Source organism: Carlito syrichta, unplaced genomic scaffold (assembly GCF_000164805.1).
Source record: "Carlito syrichta isolate Samal-C Ts95f unplaced genomic scaffold, Tarsius_syrichta-2.0.1 Scaffold316511, whole genome shotgun sequence".
NCBI classification, from domain to species: domain Eukaryota; kingdom Metazoa; phylum Chordata; class Mammalia; order Primates; family Tarsiidae; genus Carlito; species Carlito syrichta.
The window spans coordinates 133,147-154,090 of NW_007260607.1; the positions used below are offsets into that span (position 1 = coordinate 133,147).

Consider the following 20,944-nt stretch of genomic DNA (forward strand, 5'->3'; position numbering starts at 1 on the left):
TTGATTTATTGTAGAGATGAGGTCTCGCTGCCCAGGCGGGTCTCGAACCCACGGGTTCAGTCAATCCACTCACCTCAGCCTCCCAAAGGCGCGGGATTACAGGCTGAGCCACAGAGGGAGCCGGCTTGCTGGGTACATTTACATTTGAATAGATACTACCAAACTCTCCCTAAGGCAGGTTCCAGAAACTCTGGGGTTGGGGATAACAGGGGGTAGGAGAGAAGGCAAACAGAGCTACACATACTATCTCTCCACCAGGTACTCCTCTCAGCTATCCAGGGTCCGCACGTCAGTCCTGATTTCTGAGGGTCTTTGTCCATAAGCATAGCCCCCAAAATCAAAGTAGGGGAATGAAAGTGGTGGGACCTTCTGAGTCCAGACACAAATCTACTCCTAACCCCAGAGACAACTTAAAAATCGCAACTATGAAGGTCTAGATTTTTGTTTTGGCTGGAAAATATAGTCATGGTCCTGCACAGAACACAGGTCTAACTGGTGACATTGTGCTGCCCTGAGATGAACAAAGCTGACTGAAAGTTATCTCTTGAACAAAGAGATGTGAAATTTCTATAAGGAGAGGACTAAATGCTGAACAGGCAGCCCTTTCTATTCTTTCCACTTAGAGTAAAGACTTGTTTATAGCCTAAATGATCCCCAAAGCTTTCTTCTTACATGTGTGATAGGAATTCAGTGGTGGCATATTATTTGCAAATTCAACTATTTGTGATAGAGTAGACAAATTAGGCTAGGAAAATCTCAGGGCTGTAGGAAAGTTCCAAGCTCACTGACGCCTGTAGCAACTGTTGCAAAACCACAAGCAAGTGGTCTAGGAAACTTCACACCTACCTGTTAGACTCTTAACAGATAGGCCTCAGATAGGCCTGTAGTCCATTTATCCACGATGCCTGTGGTCAAGTCAATCACCAAGGCAGGAACTAGTTTAGAGATGTCCCCCATCCCCTGACCATGTACATCAATAGCCAAGCTTGACCTAAGATAACCATAACCTACTTTTACCTTCATTGTAATACTATTAACATAAAATTACCCTAGGGAAGCCTCCCTCTCTCATCAAACACCCGATGCCATGACAGTACCAGTGTGATTCTTATGGCTTGAAACTCATCCTTCTGACATAGAGAAGAAATAAACCCTAAGACCACCCACTTCCAGGAAAAGTCCACCTCTAAGCCCACTCCTCAGTACCTCTAAGAACAAAACTTTGGTGCAGAAACAGCAGCTTTCTATGAACTGTTTCTGCCTGCTCCCTTTTCTTGGGAGCATATTCTTCTTTGCTTAATAAAGCAACTTGTATATCCCACTTCTCTGTGTGTCTGTGAATTCATTCTAAACATGAACACATGAACCTGTTGTCAACCATCTCATACCAGGAACAGCATCCTTCCTCCCTGGTAACATTTGCATAACTGTCTTCTATAAATAATTTTTTTAAGGTTGTGAAGGTGGTTCACACCTGTAATCCCAGCAGTTTGGGAGGCCATAGCAAGGAGGACTGCTTGAGCCCAGGAATTTGAGATCAGTCTAGGCAACATAGCAAGACCTTGTCTCTACAAAAAAAATTTAAAACTTAGCTGAGTGTGGTGGCACATTGCCTGTAGTACCAGCTACTTTGGAGGTTGAGGTGGAAGGATTGCCTGAGACTAGGAGACCAAGGCTGTGGTGAGCTGTGATCATACCACTGAACTCCAGCGTGGGTGACACAGCGAAACCCTGACTCCCAAAAAAAAGAAAAAAAAAACCAAACTATTTTTAAAGCTCAGTGGGGGTGGGGCATACCTCATCAACAAGGGTACCTGCATAATGAACATTTATTTGTATATTTAACCCCGAGTTGTACCCCACATCTTTAAAATAAAAAATTTTTTAAAGAAAGAGAAAAAAAAGTTTGGTGAAATGAGTGTTTGCACGTGCATTCCTCATTCCATACTATATACTACATGACATGCTTATCTACAAGTGTTACAGCACAGGGCTTTATCATCCACTCACTCACTCTCATCCACTCTGGGTAGGCATTGCTCTAGGATAGGGGGATACATGCTGTGAACAAAACAGGTTAAAAGTCTACACTAACAAGGAGTTAACTTTCTAGTGAAATGCTATATACACAAAGTCATGTGCTCTACTTCAAAGATATTTCAAATATTTTCATGGTTAATTTGGATGATTCATGATTTTGGCTTTAGGCAGGACATCAGAACCTAACATTCCTCTCCCCCAAAATAGGACTATACTACACCATACTTTTAACCTCAAGACTTGAGAGCCCCTTTAAGATAGTGAGGGACCGACACCATGTGATACAGGGCTTAGACTCTTGTGTGTATATTTCATATACATTGTGAGCTTATATAAAAATGGTTTTATAAGTTCTTTCTTTCTTCCTACCAACCTTTCTGCCTGTGCTTTTCTTTTTCTCTTTGCCTCAGCAGTTAACTACAAAGTCAGGATGTGAGCACTGGCCAGCACCAGCAGGGCACTAATAATAATAACAGTTCCAGAAAGGAGTTGCCTATCCTTGATTTTAGCTTACGCTAGCAGCTGTTGCATGACTCCCCTACCTCAAGAAATGCAGACAGCAGAGGATTATCAAATTTGGAGTTGAGTTGGAGAGCAGTGAAAAAATTAATGGAGAAGTCCCCACTTTCTGAGACACCCAATAAACGCTTATCTATTTCTTTGTTTGGGGAGCAGCTTCATCATCCCTTTGGACAATGCCATCTCCCTTTTGCTTGTACAGAAGTCCCACTAAAGCCTTGCCTAGTTACTTTTAACTTCAGCTCAGTTACGTTTCTATCATTTTTGTGCTAAAAGAGTCTGTTCGTCAATAACACCTTGACCAGCCTGGGTAACATAGTAGGACCCTGTCTCCAGCTGCCTCCCCCATTTTCTTTAGTTAAAAAATTCAACTAATTTTTTTAAAGTTAGTTTTAAAAAAATAATAATTAAAAAAAAAAAAAAAAAAGATTTGCAAGCCAGCTCTAAAGTGGGGACCAGGACGAGGCAGATGTTTTGGTTTCGGACCCGTAGCATCTTTCCCATTAACATCAGACCTGGCTTTGAGGGTCCCCAGCAGCTGGAGAACAGTGATACGAGACACTCATTTTCTCTATCCTTACTTCTTCCAGATCACCAAAATACTTACTTGGTTTGAATTGTTAAACAAAGTTTATGGGAGACCATTGTTTTTGACTCCTACACTAGGTTCCCAGATGGACAGACCAAACCAGAATAAAGTCACTTGTGCTAAGGTCACACTGAACTTTGAAACTAGCTAGTTTTATTAAAAAAACAAGCAATTTTATTCCATCTGAGTCTACCTAACAAGGAAGTCCTCTGTTTTAACCCTTTGTTCTCTGATTTTCTACCTATAAAGTCAATTCCCCCTGTTTAGTTAACAGGAATATTCATTTTTTTATATCCTAGAATCACAAATAAAGTCCAATGAGATCTTTCAACTAAATGTGTTATAATTTTGTCTTTTGACAGGATAAAGGCTTATTTTTTTAACCTGTAAATGATTTACCATTTATTTCAAAGTACCATGTACAATAACAGACACATTAAACATGTCAATACTAAATTTATTGCCACGTCTACACAGCATGTGGTTCACACAGTCCAGTCAGTTACCTGCAGCTTAGGTAAGAACTCTGGTACTCTGAGAACAAAGTTTAGGCCACTGAAGTTTACTTTTTAGCGAGAAAGGACAATAACTTCATATAATGCGTATAAAGCCACTAGGGGTCTAACACAGGAGTCAGCCAATGACAGCCAGTGAGGAGATCCAGTAAAGTTGTATTGGAACACAGCCACGTTCATTTGTTGGCATGTCGTTTGGCTGCTTCTGCACTGTGGTGGCATAGCTAAGTTGCTACAGAGACCACAGAGTCTACAGTGTGTCCTAGCTGACTCTTTGTGGACGTCTGCCCACCCTTCATTACCAGGAAAAATAGCTGAGAAGTTCTACTGAATTGTTAACTGCTGAAGTACAAATTAACATTTCAAAAGCAAGTGACAACTGGTGATAACTTACTCTACAGATCAAAAGCCAAAGGAGCAGCTCACTTGGGGTTGGTTGTCTTCAGGGTATCCCAACCCTCCACTCCTGCCTTCTCCAGAGCAGTCCTCAAGAGAACTTGGGCCAGGCGTGAATCAAGCTGTTAAGTCTCTTATAAGTCATTTTTCAAGCAGTGAATTAAGGACCTTAATTTATCTGCCCAAAAAGCTTTTTTGGGGTTGGCAGGGGGGCAACAAGGGGAGAACATGTCTATGAGTTTCCAGTGTCATCTTTGTGTCTCAGAAGCCCTTAACAGCTCACACAGAAAAAGTCCTCACATCTATTACAAAAATAAAACCCACACTGTGGAACCAAAAATAAAACCCACACCCGCAAAGTCAAAAGATAATTTTAGACTTATTTGGAGACGATAGAGATAGTCTCACTGAAATTTAAAAACCACACCCCCCCCCAAATACACAAACCCTTGGGGATTAATACCTAACCCTGCTGAAAAGGCAATTGCCTCCATTCCCTTTCACAAACCTCCTACTCCCCAAGGTTCTTGGTCTCTAGATCTCCAAAGAACATGGAAAAGAGCATTCCTGAGCTACCATGTAACCCCAGAGGTCAGCAGAGCCATGGCTGAGCTGACACCACTGTCCAATATTTGCTAAAGAAGTTCACATATTTTTGGCTTTCAGACATACACAGTCCAACCAACATCAGGGATCCTTCCAGACACACTTGCCAAACTGTCCTCTTTCTCCTACCGAGGTCTAGTCTCTGGGGACAACAACCATGTGGTTTTTTATACTTATAGCCCCAGCACCTCTCAGGTTGCACAACACCTACATTTGAATGAATGATTGAGCTCCATGAGCTAAACAAACTTTTTAAAGAATGAACTTAGATTACAGTTTAATCAAGTCACAAGATCACCCTATTAAACTCTGTAAAGAATACCAAGATTCAACAATTCCCAATATTTATGCATTGTTTCCTGTTCCCATCATTTTGAGGCTATGTTGTAACCTTTCTTTGTCTGTTCTCACTGGCCCCATTTTCACAATGACTGACAAGGTTCGATTCCAACTGCAGGTTACTGTTCTATTATCTACAGGGTATTCCAAGGCTCTGTCTTTTGGACAGTTGCTTAACAGGTGCTTTAGATGATCACAGAAAAAGCTTTAGAAAAATGCACATTCTCACATCTTATCATTATCTCCCTCCCACAGCCAGACCAATTCTAAAGGAGATCCAGCTAACATCTGTTGCTCCCCAAAAGGTTCTGGATAACAGATTCTCACATACCAAGGACAGTAAATATTTTTCTTATTTTCTGCCTTCTGGCAAGCTCATGATTACTGGACAGAATCAAACCTCTTTGTCCTTGGTTCAGGCTCAAAAAAAAGATTCTCAACAGGATATCCATTAGTTCAAACCTCTGCCTAACAAAAATCTGCTTTCCTACCACCGTTTGCCAACATTTGTTTTCATGGGGGAGGATGAGGCCCCAGTCATGAGAGGGACTCTTCCTTTCTTCCCATGTTATGTCTGGGTAGAATTTAGACCAAAGAAAAAACTGTTTGGAAACATGTGTCCCCAGAGTCACCCTTACTTGGAAGGGAGGGGACCCAGAGGATTTAAGAGGTAAAATCTCATTGTCAGCTCCCACAGGCAAACTCAGAGCCCACAATGAGAATTCCCCCTTGGTGTTCTATACTGACTTGAGGTTCGATAGCCCCAACCCACTTTTAGCCTTACAAACTTCTTCCTTGATACACTTGACACATGTAAGGTATGAAAGTACTGTCAACTCAGTTGTGGTTGAAAAAGAGAATGTTTGAAAAGCATTAAATTTCAGTAGGATTAAAAACTCTCCAGAATCAAAGAACTAGGTCAGCGATATTCTTATTTTGCTCATTTGATACTTGTTCTAACACACACACACACACACACACACTCACTCAAAAACATAAAAAGATAACTGAGAATGGAGAATTCTACCTGGAGCTTTAAGGTGCCTACAGCAGCCCCTGATGCAGGACTCAGGTGCACCATACTCTGCAGATTCATCAGAAAATACTAAATGCAAAACAGGAGCCAGACATTCCAGTATCCACATGAATACCTCTCATTCTATGCTGGGACAAACTGCACAGTGTTTTGAAAAGGAGTGGAATATTTTTCAATGAGGTCTGTTTGCTTTACGAAGACAGTTATACCAAACACAACCTAGGTACTATTTTACGTGCAAAGTCACTGAATAAATAAATACTAGGTTTGTGGCTACCCCTATTTTCTACTTCAGACTAACAGTCCTTCCTTGAGCTCAGCTTTTGGTCATCCCAACAGGAAAGAGGCAAGTGGGGAAGATGAGAGCCCTGCTGAAGAACCCAGGTGATGCTATTTCCAGAGGAATACTTCTCCTTCACCACTGGACCTGGAAGAAAGTTTAGGACTCAGAAGGAAGAATATGTGTGTTAAAAGGCTTTTACTGTGACTTCTGTGACATCTGAACCACAAGCAAGTTTAGTCACACAAGCAGGAGAAGCACTGGTCTGGGGTTCTAATCCCAACTATACCTAGTGTCTCAGCCCTGACAAGACACTTCACTTCCTGGCCACGTCCTCTCACCTGTCAAATGACCAGCTAGTTAAGATTACCATGTAGAGCTGGGCTCGGTGGCTCAGCCTGTAATCTCGCGACTTTGGGAGGCTGAGGTGAGTGGATTGCCTGAGCCCGCGAGTTCAAGACCCGCCTGGGCAGGCGAGACCTCATCTCTACAATAAAATCAAAAAATTAGCCGGGCGTGGTAGCGCGAGCCTGTCATTCCGGCTACTCGGAAGGCTGAGGCGGAAGGATCGCCGGAGCCCAGCAGGTCGAGGCTGCGGTGGCTGGGAGCGGCCACTGCACTCCAGTCTGGGCGACAGAGTGAGACCCCAACTCAAAAAAAAAAAAAAATTACCATGTAGGACTTTTCCACTTTTAAAAATTCCAACAGTTTATTCAAATTATATCCTATACAATATATCCATGTAACAAAATCATACTTGTATCCCACAAATTTATATATATTAAAAAAAGAATCATACCCTTAAAAAGATCATTATTTTCTGTGTATGACACAATGCCACATTATATCTGCTGTCTCTTCATAAGGTAAGGAAATTGATAAATGCGAACTGCATTCTTTTCTTCACTCATCTCTTTAACTAGGGGGCTTTTTTTCAGGTATTTTTCAATCTCTGGAACTAGCACAAGAAGAGTTTCCCACAGACAATATTTATTATAATGTCTTCATATGCCTCTTAAAAAAGGAAATAAAGTAGCTCATCTAACAAATTTCAGAGTCACAAACACATTGGATCAAAAAGCTCTGTCAATTCCAGGAACCACTGAAATATTGTAACATGCCACTGGGAACTGACTAAAAGATGTACTTAAAAACAGTCTTTTAAAAATGTATGTTGATTTTAAGGAAAGTAGTTCATCTATAGTCACTTCACTGTGGTGACCCCAGAATTTCGAAATAGGAGACCACCTGGGAGAACTACAAGCAGCAAACAGCATCTTCATCTCCATCACGGAACTAGCTATCTGCAAAAAGAAGTCTGAGGGAATCTGGGGACATTCAAGAGCTTTCCAAGTTCAAATAAGGTGAATGGAATATACAACAACATCAGGGAGCCTGGTGTAGCTGAATGTTGAGTAGAAACCTAAGGCTTTTATGACCTGTCTGGGAAACCGTATATGGTCAGGATTGCATCAAGAAAAGGAGGGATGACCAGGCATGGTGGGTCATACCTGTAATCCCAGAATTCTGGGAGGCTGAGGCTGGAGGATTGCTTGATACCAGTTTGATACCAGCCAGAACAACATAGTGAGATGTCATCTCTACAAAAAAAAAAACTGTTTTAAAATTACCCAGGGGTGGTGGTGGCACCCACCTGTAGTCCTAGCTAATTAGGAGGCTGAGATGAAAGGATTGCCTGAGCCCATGAGTTCAAGGCTACAGTGAGTAACAAACGTGCCACTGCACTCCAGCCTGGGAGACAAAGTGAGGCTCTCTCAATCATACACACAGACACACACACACAGACAGAGACACACACACACACACACGGGGAATGGAGGGAAAAAGAATCTATCAGTGTCCTGAAGCACTGTCCAGAATGAAGGGTGTCCTTATTAGCAGATGTACTTATAGGAATAATCAAAGCTAGGAGTGTATGAGCTGCCCCAGGGAAAACAAGCAAACAATAAGAGCAGAGGGCATGTTTAAGACACAGGCAGGGCCAGGTGCAGTGGCTCACACCTGTAATCCCAGCACTTTGGGAGGCTGAAGCAGGAGGATTGCTTGAGCCCAGGAGTTCAAGAACTGTTCCCTACCATGGCCAGGAAGAAAATCTGGGGGCTGCACAGGTCATCTGTCCATTCTTCTCCAATGCAGGTATCAGAGGTCACTATTCCCCAAGAAATAAGAACCTTCTGTTCTTATCCCTCTCCAGATGCTCACATTGCTTCCCAGAGTGTCCACGCCTGAATCTGCCTCAAACACAGAAGTCACATCTTGAGAGGCTTTACTCTCACCCTGTTTTTCCTTTCAGTTTGCATTCTAAAATGGATTTGTAATCCCTCAGGCATCAAACTTCTTGAGTCTGCTTAAATATGTGGTTAATGTCTAGAATGACCTGCAAAAAAACAGCTATGTTTTAAGGTCGGAAAACACTCCAAGAGAAGACAGAAACCATGCCCCATTCAATCTGCATAGTCAAGCATTCTCTGAGCCAAAGTCCTCCAGAGAAAGAGAAAAGAAGCAGGACAGGGTTTGGCCCAGCATACCCTTGCAGTACCCTCTCACTCAAACTTAAACACAGGCCACATTCTGAAACCAAGGCAAAAACTAAGAATAACACAAAAGGGAGCTAACCCCCATGCTCTTAGCCCACATATCAAAGGCCCACGTGACTGACAGAATGCTGGGTGGGAGGCAACTGGGCCATACAAGTATCCAGTTCTTTCTCCTCCTCCTAACATATTTTCAGGCACTTCCACAGGCGAACTAAGAGGTGGTGAGGATTCCAGCAGGAGCTCAGTATGCGTCCCTACAAGGGGACCTTTCAACATGCACCCAGCTAGCACTGCCTAAGGATGAGATCAGCCTCTACACTACAGGCCACCAAACAAGCTGACTTTGTGGCCAGATGGCCAACCCCCTGTGAGGCATTAAAGATGGAAAAGGATTAGCTTCACCCACAGGGACCACATTCCCTATCCAAATCATTAAATCATTAAAAATAGAGGGTACATTCAGGGGACAGGCATAGAAACCTTTACAAGCGCCTCTGTGAGGCATCAGGGTTGCCCCTTCCCTGTCTCTCTCCTTCCCTCCTTCCCTCTGATCCCTGAACCCAAGTCACCCAGCAAATATATTACCACCACCACCACCATCAGGCTCACCTTCCAAAATACCTCCCTCTGCTTCCACGATGGCAGTGTCCTGCTCAAGAATCTATAATAACTTCCCATTTGCCGTAAGACCTCAACCTAGCACTAAATTCCTGCAAGCTGTGGCCATTTTACCTATTCCTGTCCTCTGCCTTCTACATGTGCCTTGTTCTTGCTCTCTCACCTTCTCTCTAGTGTCACAGCCCAGTAGCTAAGAACATATTCAAACTGAGTTCAAATTCCAGTCCCACCATTTAGGAGCTGGAGACCTTGGGCAAGGAAATTAAATGCTTCAATGCTCTAGTTTCTCCATCTGCAGAGCAGAATAATGATGGTACCTACTGTTCAGGTGAGTACAGTGGTGATGAAGTAAGAAAACACAGGTAAAATGGTTAGAATAAAACATGACATATGGTATCACCCGGTAAACATTAGATATTAAAATACCTGTTAGTATTCATACAAGCCTTTCCTAGCAACACCAGTCAACATCTGCTTCTATGAACAGACAGACACAGATACTGGCTGCGATTGTTAGGCACTGTTTCATAGGGCAGGTCACTTGGATGGGAATCAGGTGTTACCTGTATTATTAAATTCATGTCCTAAAACACATACCTATGACTCCCAAATTGTCTCTGCCTCCAATGATAATGTTTCTGATAAGTTTACCACTGAGAGACACGATATATTTGCATAGTTACAGATTTTGTTTCTTGGATGCAAGGCCTAATTCTACCAAGACTAAAAACTTCCTTTTTTTTTTTTTGAGTTGAAGTCTCACTCTGTCGCCCAGGCTGGAGTGCAATGGCATGCTCATGGCCACCACAGCCTTGACCTGCTGGGCTCAGGTGGTCCTTCCGCCTCAGCCTTGCAAGTAGCTGGAACTACAGGTGTGCGCCACCACCCCTGAATAATTTTTTTATTTATTGTAGCAACGGTGTCCTGTCAAATTACCTGGGCTGGCCTTGAACCCTAGGTCAGGCAATCCTCTCTTCCTCGGCCTCCCAAAGTGCTGGGATTATAGGCATGAGCCACTGTGCCCAGCAAGACTAAAAACTTAAGAGCAGGGATCATACCCCATTTGGTGCACATGAGAGTTCCCAACACAAGTCAATGCTTGTTGAATTTAAAAAGATAGCATGGTGTGACTTGAAAAACATGGGAGTAGTACTTGGGAGATGAAATGGACCCTCAGAATAAGATTTAAAACCTACTCTTTCAGTGTTCCTACTTTCACATGTCTTGCCACTAATACAGACAATTAAACCACAGTGTTGGTGGGGCAAATACAACAAGACGAAGTGGGATCTGAGTCAGGCTAAGGAGGCAGCCTCCATTCTTGGTCTCTCTACCTCAAATCTTCTATAGTGCTTTAACCATCCTTTCACATGGCAGTCATTAATTCTACCTTGTTTTAGGTCTTCAAAGACTTCACACCATCTCTTCTGAATGATAAGCTCCATTTCTCACAAGTTTGAATGCCCCATAGCTACCATGACAGTGCCTTACTGAGGAGATATCCAATGTTTAAAGTAATCCAGAGGGAAATCTAAATTTCACAAGTTTTGATAGCAGTATCCACTATATCCAAGATTATACAACCACAATTATAAAAGCACTGCCCAACAGAAAGTTTCAAAGGGCCTTCTTTAACTAACGAATAACAATATACAGAGTGCTTTTAGGAAAATGGATACTGTGAAGCACCTGAGTGCATTGAAAATAGTCATAGTTTCAGCATAGGTTGGGGGTGAACACTTTCTCAGGACAATGTTATCCCCATCGTGAGGCCCATTAGAGCCCACTCCTGGCTTCCCTCCACCTCCTCACTTATATTGCTGGAAGATGCAGCACTGAGTGGTAAGCGTAGGGGAAGTTACAGCTAGCCTTGCCTCTTCTTTCCTTAGGATAAGAGCTGCCCCCATGGAATCTGTATGTTCTCTCTCTCTCTCCCTTTGCAAAGGAAGTCTGCTCTGCTCTCATTGATGGTGCCCTGCTGGGAAGGTCTGACTTGTTTGGGAGTTTAGTAGAAGGAAGCCCACCTTCCTGCAGAAATGAGCCACATAGTTTCACAACAGTTTTGAGCAATAAAGGTGATGCATGGCAACTACCTGCTGACATTTTAGTGTATATATATGTATATATATATATGTATATATATATATATATTGGTCAATTTGTTCAGAACCTGGGAGGGGAAGAATGATGTTAATTACTGGGCTTCCTCAGAAACCCCACCATACTCCCCTGTAACCAGGCTGATTAAGAGACTTACTATGGGAGAAAAGGGAAATTCCAGAAAAAGATCCCATGTGTCTTCATCAGCATCACATGCCAGGCCTACTTTTGCATACACTGCCTGAGAAATAGCTGAAAATCGACTCCTCGCCCTAATAGACACAACCCACCATACAAGTGACCTGTCTAGAAAGGTTAAAAATGCCCCATAACCCATTCCCCATTTTCTGTGAGAATAATAAGCTTTATCATACTTCTCATACAAGCCCAAATTAAGTATTTATAACAACTGCTACTTAAAATACTAGCAGCCATTTTTATTACAAGGGAAAAGACAGAAGCTGTGAAAAAAGACTATATTTCATCAGGTACAGTTATAAACAAGGCTAAGACAAAACACACAGTCCTCTGATATAAACATTTTCCATTAAAAGCATCAGATTGCATCTATACTACTACTAGAGGTCAAGTCATTGAATGGCTTGCTTGTTTGTCCAGAAAGCACTGAATGGGCTTCAGAAAGGTTCAGAGAAAGCAGATATACCCCAAAATACACGGAATGGTTGGTCCCCTTCTCTAAATCATGTTTCCCACATGTCTTTATCAAACATCACAAGTAGGATGTTGGTCAGACACAATAGCTCACGCCTGTCATCCCAGCATTATGGAAGGTCAAGGAAAGAGGATTGCTTTAGCCCAAGAGTTCAAGACCAGCCTAGGCAACATAGTGAGACTTCATCTCCACAAAATAAAAAAAAATTTAAAACAAAATTAAAAAGAGAGTCAAGCTGGGCCCGGTGGCTCAGCCTGTAATTCCAGTGCTTTGGGAGGCTGAGGTGAGTGGATTGCCTGAGCCCGCGGGTTCGAGACCCGCCTAGGCAACTTGGCGAGACCTCATTTCTACAATAAATCAAAAATCAGTGGTAGCACGCGCCTGTAGTTCCAGCTGCTTGGAAGGCTGAGGTAGAAGGATCGCCGGAGCCCAGCAGGTCGAGGCTGCGGTGGCCGGGAGTGGCCACTGCACTCCTGTCTGGGCAACAGAGTGAGACTCCAACTCAAAAAAATAAATAAACAAAATTAAAAAGAGAGAAATAGGAAGAGTTTAAGAGACAAACTTACATGCTCTTTCATCTTGGTGGCCACAGTTGTTGACATCATGATGCAGCAGAGGACGACAACTAGGATGAAGTAGATGGCATACATGAGGCGGGTGCTGCAAGACTGTCGGATCTTGGGACAGCAGTCACAGCAGAGGGAGCAGCCTGCCGACCCACAGCAGCAGGCCAGCTATAAAAGGAACACAAAACATCCTGTAGAATATAGTGTTATGACATCATAAGAAATACAGCCAAGTGCAGCAACTCACGCCTGTAGTTCTAGCTACCCAAGAGGTCAACTTGGGAGAATTGCTTAAGGCCAGGAGTTCAAGATCAGCCTGAGCAACACAGTGTGTGTGTGTGTGTGTGTGTGTGTGTGTGTGTGTGTGTGTGTGTGTGTGTGTGTGTGTGTAAACTCTGGAAGTTCCTGAGTGATAGAGGTGAAAGGAAAATGTTTTGTTATTAATAATAAGCCCCTTTCAACCATACCAGAGCTTATGTCAACAAGAGGACTCTTCAAGGGCCGCTGAATAGCCTCAGGTAGAAGAAGGCTGGTTGCCAGCATAACCAACCACCTGGTTAGGCGATTGGGACTTTAAGGCTCACTCCCTATCCCCATGGAAGAGGGAGGACTGGAGATTGTGCTAATTACCAATGGCCACTGAATACACCAGTCATGTCTACATATAACAGCGCCTACATAAAAGCCCTAATCAGGTGGATTCAGTGCTTTCAGGTCAGTGAGAGCATCCATGTGCCAGTAGGATGACCACTCAACTCCATGGAAACAGAAGGTTCCTGTATTTGAGACCTTCCAGACCTCCCTGTGTACTGCCTCATCTGGCTATTAATTCATATCATTTATAACAAATTAATAACAAGTAAAGAGTTTCCCTGAGTTCTGTGAGTCATTCTAGCTGATTATCAAACCTGAGGAAGGGGTCATGGAAACCTGTGATCTTATAACTGGAAGGCCTAGACTTGCAATTGGCATCTAAAGTGGGTAAAGTCCTCTAGAACTGAGGCCTTAACCTATGGGGTTTGTACTGACGCTAGATAGTGTCAGAACTGAATTAAACTGAAGGGCACTCAGCTGGTGTCATATACTGAGCCAGTACTTTACAGATGTATTTACTCTGGCATTCTGCAGGTGGACCTTCTAAGTTACAAGTTGGCCATTCTTCACAGGCACCTTGACCACAGGGCACGCAGTTCCGTGTGTGAGCTAAGCTACCATGAGAATTGGTCTGGTGCTGTCTTTAATGATAAGTACTAATGGCTTAGGAGATACCCCATAATTACACAGAAAAGCCAGTTCATCTGAAGCACTATAATTACTACCCTAGACAAAAACATTTCTGAAATCAGCCAAGAGCAAGAGAAGCCAAGAACTTTTTAAAAAAGAAAAAATGTAAGGTGGAAAGAATATGGAAAATAAGAAGTTAGGCCCAAGATAGGAACTTCTCAAAATCCACAAGCCTAAGAATGTATTATATGAACACCCAAGGATATATGCTGGGATGGAAAGGCTATGCTTGCAGCCTCCACCTTTACAGGAAGCATTGAGAGTGTGTGAGGTAAAATTTGAAAGAATAGGTGCCTCTCATACCACAGCTTGCCAGAGCTTCACACCTAAAATGGTAAGCTTTTGAGGCTAGTAAGACTTGAGCCCAGAGAAGCACAGAGCTCCTGTTGTACCACTAACAGCACACACATCTTTTATTTGGGTGAACCCAATCTTTCATAAGGTATAGGCAACACAGCACAATAGTTAAGAGCTCAGGCTCAAAATCAGCCTGCCTGGCTTTGTGGCCTGGCTTTGCCACCTATTAGCTATGGACCATGAGCAAGTCATTTACCCCTTTAAGACTCAGTCGCCTCATTTATGAAGGGGATATGGTAATAGTATCCCCTCCCAGGTCTCTTGGATGACCTAATCAGACACCAATGGCATTAAGCAAACAGGAAATTCTACAAAAGAGATTACCATAAACTGCAAATCATGACTATAATCCCAGCACTTTGGGAGGCCGAGGTGAGAGGACTGCCTGAGCCCACAGGTTCAAGACCAGTCTGGGCAACTTGGCGAGTCCTCATCTCTACAATAAATCAAAAAAAGTAGCTGGGCATGGTGGTATGTACCTATAGTTCTAGCGACTTAGAAGGCTGAGGCAGAAGGATCACCTGAGCCCGGTAGGTCAAGGTTGCAGTGGCCATAAGCATACCACTGCACTCCAGCCTGGGCGACACAGTGAGATTCCAACTCAAAAAAAAAAAAAAAATCTGTATGTATTAACATTATATTCCATATAAAATCCAACAATTCTATCTCTTGATAATGATTTGGAAGGAAGTCTGAATCTTTGCAAGCCTTCAAAACAATCATCACTTATAACGAGCCAAGACCACAAGTACACAGGTAGGGCAACAAATCATAACAATGTCACGAGAGAACTTGGAATCACAGCCATTTCTCAAGTTGTCTTATTTCTATGAAATTGCCATTGTTTGAGCTCTTTGTAATTCTGTACTATTTCATCACTTCAAATTTTTTCTAGCATGCTCTCTTATATCTGTTTACAAGGCAGCTGGGGCACAGTGGCTCATATCTGTAATCCCAGCACTTTGGGAGGCTAAGGCAGGAGGTTTACTTGAGGCCAGGCATTCTAGACCAGCCTAGACAACATAGTGAGACCTCATCTCTACAAAAAAAATCAAAAAATTAGCCAGGAGTGGTGGTGTGTGCCTGTAGTTCCAGTTACTCGGGAGGCTGAGGCAGAAAGATCACCTGAGCTCAGGAGGTCAAGTCTGTGGTAAGCTGTAATCATGCCACTGCACTCCAGCCTAGGTGATGGAAGGCCACTGCACTCCAGCCTAGGTGACGGAGTAGTGAGACTCTGACTCAAAAAAAAAAAAAAAAAAAAATTACAAGCCAGCCTCCTCAAAAGAGTCTTCTTGACTCCTAACACTAAGTCACTGTTGTAAAAGAAGTTATTCTACTTAGGCTGAGCTAACAGATCACACAAAGTAGTATCCTAGCATCACTACATGTGTAGGTGTTTTATTGGCTACCTTCCTTTACAATTCCTTCATTCATATTCTCAGTGTCTGATTTTATTGACTTCTTTCCATTCACATGCCCAAATTATACACATACACAAATTGTCCCCTCCTGCTCCTTTAGTTGGCTTTCTTTTGGGCTCTGCCTCCTGAACACTTTCCCACTGCCTCCTTCATTGGTGGCTGACTTTCTTTTTTTCTTCTTTTTTGAGACAGGGTCTCACCATGTTGCCTAGGCTGGAACTCAAGCTCTTGGGCTCCAGTGATCTTCCAGTCTCTGCCTTCCAAGTAGCTGGGACTACAGGAATGCACCACCACGTCTGGCTGTTTGCTAAGTAACAATGTTGTCTTAGATTATTGGTTTTACTGTATTACAAATTCAAATGTAATAAACAAAAGACTTATCCTAAATATTTAGAAGCAGACAATGCCTCCCACAATAGAACTTTCCCACAGCAGAACCAACATTTAAACTAGGTCTCCACAGAGGAGAAAATGAATAGATTCATAAGTAATGTGAAACTAACTGGAACTGATCGTGTAAAGGCAGATAAATAGTGACAGAAGGAATGTGACTGCAGACTAAAAAAAAAAAGGCATATTGGTTTTAATCCTATTCCATCATTATTCTATGAGTAATGCTATATGGCACTATTAAAAATATGCACTTATTAGAAATCAATAGCCTTTTTCTACTAACCCAAAAGTTATTCTTCAAAGCAAACCATGCTAATACCCAAGGGTACAAGCACACTATCTTAAGCTAAACATTGATGGATATACCAGGTGGAAATTCAAAACAGTATCCATAAAAGAATATTTGTTAGCATCTAGGAAAACCTCACAGCCCTGCTAACTGACCACTTGTTTCTAGAAGAGCCTAACTTCCAATAAAATGGGTTCATGTCTAGCCCCTACCACTACAGCTTTGTGATCCCGGGCATGTCAGCCACTTGATCCTCACTCTCAAAACTGGGAAAGTCAGTTCCTGGCTGGAATTCCCAGAGTTGTCCCAAGCTTGGAGAGAAGTACCAGGATCTCACTACCCCATCTCCAGAGGGCACAAGCCTTCTACTGAACAAGTCAGGGCATAAAAATCGTAAATGCAGAATGCACAATGCCAAGAGTGAGCCCTAATGTACACGATGAACTCTGATAATGATGATGTGCCAATGATGAGTGAACAAATGAACCACTCTGGTGGGGGTGTTGATAGTGGGGAGGTTGTGCGGGTGGGAGGCAGAGGTATCTGGGAACTCTCTGAACTTCGTTCATTTTCCTGTGAACCTAAAACTGCTATAAAAAAGAAAGTCTACTTTTTAAAAATTAAAAATAAATAAATATAACAAAACAGTGTCCATGTATTGCTCAGTAAATGGATGCTGGATGAATAATGTATGGTAAAGTCAAAATGGCAACACTCCTCAAAGCAGCTGGCAACCCCACTCCGTGAGACCAAGTTCACAAGTGAGTGCTACATTCAATTCCTCATGCAAGCACTATATCTCGAAGAATATACAGGGCTTAATTTGTAGATACTGGATACTTTCCTTTTCCACAGCAAATTATTATACTCTCAAAAGGTAGTCAGACAATCTCTTTGGAGGGCAATGCTTTCAATCCTTTCAGAAGTTCCTCTTGCAGATACATTTCCACAAGGGCACAAAGGTTTGGGTATGAGGTTGTCCATTACAAACACTAGAAACAGCCTTATTCTCCAGCTACATGGGGACCAGATAAATAATCATGAACTATCTACACACTGGAATATTTTTTTAAAATATATTTTGTGGCTTTAGTGAGAGTAAACTCAACAAAATTTTTTGGTTTTGCTGAGAAAGTTACAATTTAATTGGCAGTATATTTATAATGGTACATAAAATAATTGTACGTAATAATTTTTAATGGTACATAAATTAAGAACTATCTACTCAATGGAATATTTTTTAAAAGAATAAATCAGTGTTGTAGATTGACTTGTGTTTCCACAAATTCATGTTGAAGTACTAACCCCTAGTACTTCAGAAAGTGACTATATTTAAAGACAGGGTATAAAGAAAGGTAATTAAGGTTAAATAAGGTACACTGAGGTGATCCCTAATTCAATATAATTCCTGTCTTTGTAAGAAAAGGAGGACACAGACACACACAGAGGAATAACACAGTAAGAACTGACCATCTACAAGCCACTGAGAGGGGCCTTAGAAGAAGCCAACCCTGTCTACTTTGTGCTCTCAGACATCTAGCCTCCAAAAGTGAGAAATTAAATTTCTGTTGTTTAAGCCACACAGCCAGTGTTTCTCTATTTTGGTAGCCCCAGCCAACCAATAGTCAGTATGCGCTGACAGCATATATCTATTCATGTGTGTATGTGGGGTATGTGTGCAGGTACAAGACCACTAACACTGACTACCTGATGAATGGGCCCAGATGTGGGGAGAGACAGGGAGCATCTACTTCTCACTGTTCTGCTGATCTGTTTGGGTGTTTACCATGTGCATGCATTACTCTTATAATTTAAAAAAGAAGAAAAATGACTGCCTGAGAAAAGCAACCAGGTTTAAAGATAGTGATATAAAAGCCTTTGCAAATCGGTATTGATTTACATCATTTTTTTTTCTTTCTGAGCAACCTATCCTACCCCTAACATACTGCAAAGAAAAAAAATCTTTTTCTTTCTCTGCACACCCTTTATCTAACTTCTGCTCTTCCTTTGAAATTGCAACAGCGGGAAGAGCAACCTCTTTTCTAAAAAGAAGCAAGTGATCCAAATGAAAGATTAACCGCAACTTGCTACTAACTTGAAGCTGGGCCTCCCCCTTAGTGTTACTTATTTATTTTTTTCTTTTATCTAAGGGCTACTCTCCTTGGTCAACACACACACACACTACAAACAGTAAATAAGTATCAGTCTCCCTCCCTGTCCTCCCTGAGACCTTGGGAACATATGTTCCTTCCAAGGACTGATGTAGGCCTGTGAGGAAATGCTCACAGGAATATGAGCTAGGCTTAATAAAGTCCAAGTACTTCTGTTAAATTAAAAGGCACAATGCCTTCATTACCTAGAATTCCAGTTGGCAACACCAACTGAAAGTAGCAAAGAATAAGGAAGAAAGTTAAGAAGGCATCACAGACTTGGCACACACACTCACATACAATACTGTATGTACCTTAGTCATAAAAGAGGCACTCTCCTTCTCTCAAGTATTATTTCACAGTTTCAAAGGCTTGACTGCCAGGTGCTTATGCCACAGCAACTAGGGGGAACAAACTGTGAGAAGAATACAGGTCAGAGAACCAGAGAACCTGAACTCTAATGAAGTGACCTTTCCTTCTGGGTTTTAGTTTTCCTCACATTTCAGTAGAAGGAGTTCAGGTAGAAGAAGGATGGTGGGTGAACACGTTTCACCTCACATCCACATGACTGGCTGCATGGAACTCTGTGCTAAGGAAGATTCTAAGGCTGAATATCTCAATAGGGAAAAGGCAATCATCAATGAGTGTCACCTGCCACAGGCATGGTAAAAGTGTGGGGGCATTCCTGTCATCGGACAATCCTGCCATCCATAAACTCTTGGATGCTGAAAAACAAACCACAACAGGCAAGCACACTGAGTTAACCCCAAAGCAAGAAAGAAAATCAATTTTAAAAAAAGAAGCAAGAACTAAAAAGTGGTAAACTGAAAAGTGATAAACTTTTCAATATTTCATATGTGAGACAGGGTAGCAAATGTAAGAATGAGCAAACATGGCACCCAAACCTTGATGAGATTTTGCTCAAATGTAACTTCTGAGTATGTTTGATGCTACTTCTGAAACTTCTGAGCACATGTAGAACTTCCACCAGCTGTATATAACACTGCTGTGGAGTTATCTAACAGAAGCTCTCTGAAAGACTCTCCCAGGCTTCAATCTCAGTAAGACTTCTGAATAACTTTAATTCTTTAAAAGCCTGGTTTTTCTTGAGTTGACACACAGTTAATACAAGCATCGCCTTACTGTTGTGTGACTTATGTTCTGCATAGCATGGTATCACACACATTGTGTAATCACACACCTTCATGACAATGGTTCAGGCAATACACATATCACTCGATGCAGGAGGGCAAAGAAATATGTAGGACCCTTCTGTCACAAGCATGATCCCAAATATGTGCCACTTTTTTCAATTTCAGTGCTTAAGTTTTGGGGAGTATGAACCTCTCAGTCATGTGGAAACCTCCTACTCTGAGACTTGCTCCTCAAGAGTTTGGATAGCTGAGTTAGCTTTCATGTGTCTACACTAAAACCCAAACCTTAAAAGGAACCTTCAAATTTGACATCACCCTTCGTTCAGTCCCTTCTCCTGACTTCTGGAAATGTAGGAACCCTAGCAGAGTTGAGGAAAGATGTAAGCGCTTTTGGTGACTAACCTGGGCAACATAGTAAGACCTCCACTCTACAAAAAAATTAGCTGGACATGGTGGCATACACCTATAGTTCCAGATACTCAGGAGGCTGGAGAGGGAGGACTGCTTAAGCCGAGGAGTTATGCCACTGCACTCCAGTTTGGGCAACAGAATGAGACCCCAAACTGAAAAACAATAAAAAATTTTTAAAAAGAAAGAGAAGAAATTTTTGTGAGCCACAAAAATTATAATACTGTTCCTCAATGAAAGGAAGTGGAAGGGAGCAGCAACAAGGAAGTTCTTCAAATATCAAAACTGTCCAAGCTGGTAGAAGCAGAACTCAGGGGTTCCTGAGGGTATGCTGGGAGGTTGCAATAGCAAGGAGAGAAAAGAAAAACATTAAAGATGTAAAACTAAGATCAAATTTTTATTTATTTTTTAATTATAAAAATGTGGGATACAATTCAGAGTTAGGTATACAGAAATCAACTTTTTAAATTAAAATAGACAAAGCTACAACAGGTGCAGTGATTCATGCCTGTAATTCCAGCACTTTGGGAAGCAGAGGCAGGAGGATTGCCAGAGCCCAGAGGTTCAAGACCAGCCTGAGCAGCATGGTGAGACCTTGTCTCTACAATAAATCAAAAAATTAGCCGGGTATGGTGGCACATGCCTGTAGTTCC

At 42.1% G+C, this 20,944-nt stretch overlaps 1 protein-coding gene across 2 annotated transcripts in view; it reads right to left on the reverse strand.

Moving 5' to 3' along the window:
* SERINC5 (serine incorporator 5) overlaps positions 1 to 13,005 on the reverse strand; it is a 58,260-nt gene extending 45,255 nt beyond the window's left edge. For both annotated transcript variants that reach the window (XM_021707335.1, XM_008074626.2), the window contains exon 1: positions 12,836 to 13,005. In XM_021707335.1, the coding sequence (XP_021563010.1) occupies positions 12,836 to 12,919 (84 nt within the window). In that variant the 5' untranslated portion in view covers positions 12,920 to 13,005. The remainder of the gene's footprint in view (positions 1 to 12,835) is intronic.
* Positions 13,006 to 20,944: the final 7,939 nt, after the last annotated feature.